The sequence below is a fragment of the Austrofundulus limnaeus genome, unplaced genomic scaffold (genome assembly GCF_001266775.1).
Source record: "Austrofundulus limnaeus strain Quisiro unplaced genomic scaffold, Austrofundulus_limnaeus-1.0 Scaffold1536, whole genome shotgun sequence".
Taxonomy (NCBI): Eukaryota; Metazoa; Chordata; class Actinopteri; order Cyprinodontiformes; family Rivulidae; genus Austrofundulus; species Austrofundulus limnaeus.
The window spans coordinates 1-1,978 of NW_013953938.1; the positions used below are offsets into that span (position 1 = coordinate 1).

The 1,978-nt window shown below is 43.3% G+C and overlaps 1 protein-coding gene across 1 annotated transcript in view; it reads right to left on the minus strand.

Moving 5' to 3' along the window:
- Window positions 1-51: 51 nt before the first annotated feature.
- LOC106535706 (transducin-like enhancer protein 1) overlaps window positions 52-1,978 on the minus strand; it is a gene marked incomplete at both ends in the record, with an annotated part of 8,753 nt that continues 6,826 nt past the window's right edge. The window contains 3 exon segments of the mRNA XM_014032774.1: window positions 52-213; window positions 632-676; window positions 1,052-1,147. Of these exon segments, the coding sequence (XP_013888228.1) occupies window positions 52-213; window positions 632-676; window positions 1,052-1,147 (303 nt within the window).

Sequence of the window (1,978 nt, forward strand, 5' to 3'; positions counted from 1 at the left end):
CATCTATGATATTCTAACATCCATGCCCAGCTGGTGCACGCTTCCATTTACCTGTGGGGGCTCTTTGCCTCTTGAGGGGGAGGTAGTGCTGCTGGATGATGCCAGAGAGGTGGGGCTGGCCTGGGGGGGCCCCTCCTTACGAGACGGGGGCATCTTGTCTAAACCATTCTCCCGTGACGAGTAGGACTGCACGCTGCGGGGGGATGAGGGGTCCTGAACGGTAAAACAATAAAGTTCATTCAACAAGATGGGAAAAAAATAAAATTGTGTTTATTTAAGCAGCTGTTTTGCTTGTTGTAATCTCTGTTTACACATGATGATGATTATGATGATGACCATGAACACCCACTATCCTGCTTTAAATTTAAAACCAGATTACGAGTGCTGCTTTTTACTTTTGTCTTATTTTAATAAGAAAAACATCTTTTTTCCCAACATGCATGCAGTTGAAACTGTGCACCTATGCATGTGTTTAGCAGAAGCGTGTTCAGCTAAGTGAGGCCAGGTGGAAGCAGAGGACGGTGGCAGGGGATTATTGTTATTCATACGATTCTGCTGGGTATGTTTACARGATCCGAGCTGATGAAAGCGGTCAAGTGAGGCAAACAGAGGCCGGCGGCCGCCTACTAACCTCATCCACCACCAAATTATCATCGCTCTTATCCGCATCACTGCCCTGCGAGAGGGGAAAAAAAAGAGAGAAAGAAAGGGAGATGTTCATGTTCTGCTCCCTGTTGTAAGCAGATTACAAGTGGACAAACAGACAAAACGCACATGCAGAGATGTTTTTGTTTGGATTTTTTTTATATATGGGATCATTAAAGTCCTAAACACGTTACAATCGAAGACCCTGTACAAAAACTGAGCCCCCTCACACAGATCAATACTTCTGATCTTTCACAGTTAGGCAGCAGCAGAGGCAGGTGGAATGTAAATATCTCAGAAACTTTATTTAATAGAAGGAAAGTTCTTGAAACTGCTGATGCACAGCTGAAAGCTGAGAGAAACTTTCCTAGTTTCTCAAACATTTGAAGTATTAAAGCATTCTCACGTAGTCCGTCATGAACTCCTTCTCATCCGCTTTCCTTTTCTTGCCGTTGCTGAGGTAGTCTGCTGAACGACCCTTATCCCCGTTGGAAAGAGAGCTCTGCAGAGACAAAAGGTGCAGGGGGTGGAGGGGGATTAGATTGAAAAAAAAAACGAGAGCCAAAGGGTGAAGCGAGGAGTGAGGGAGTGAGGAGGAGATTAAGATGAGAATAGGAAGGACAGGAGTTGAGGAAAAAAGGGGGGTGCAAAAGCAGAGAGGAAGGAAGAGGGTGATAATGAGGTGAGAGGGACTGCATAAATCATGTCGGGCTCATGAGTGAAGACGAGGCGGKGTCGACTGGCCGAGGCAGCTGGAAGCCCAGTTTCTCCTTAAAGCCAACCCAGAGGACGGTAGAGGAGCTAAAAATCAAAGCCTGGGTGTGTTCTGTAATAATTTGTCTGTGTGTGAGAACTGACTGGAGCACAGGAACCTTTACAGACCAGCCACTTCTTCACGAGCAGTGATTTGACKCATGGTTCCCCCCCCACGAAGGAATTTACAAGTTTTAAGTTGGTTTTTYACTTCTGAGCTTAGATTTTGTGGCAAATTACTGAGAGTTGACAGTTTTACACATAAATCAGGTACAAAAGTTTGAAACTGAAACTACAAGCAACACTGACTTAAATATAAACAAGAGAAGCTTATTTATATAAAATAAAGTCCATTTTTGATGATTTATTCTAAGTAAGTGTGCACCGATCTTTGGATAACTGACACTGTCAGGTGTTATACACCTTCAATGTTCCAATCTTATTGTAATGAAAAACACTGAACAATTGAAACAATACAAACTTGTTTTAACAGGACAATAGGAATGCGCAATATAAACGATATACGGTAGAAACAATATAAATTTGTCCTATGATAGAGGTCTGTAGTCTACCAGCCAAC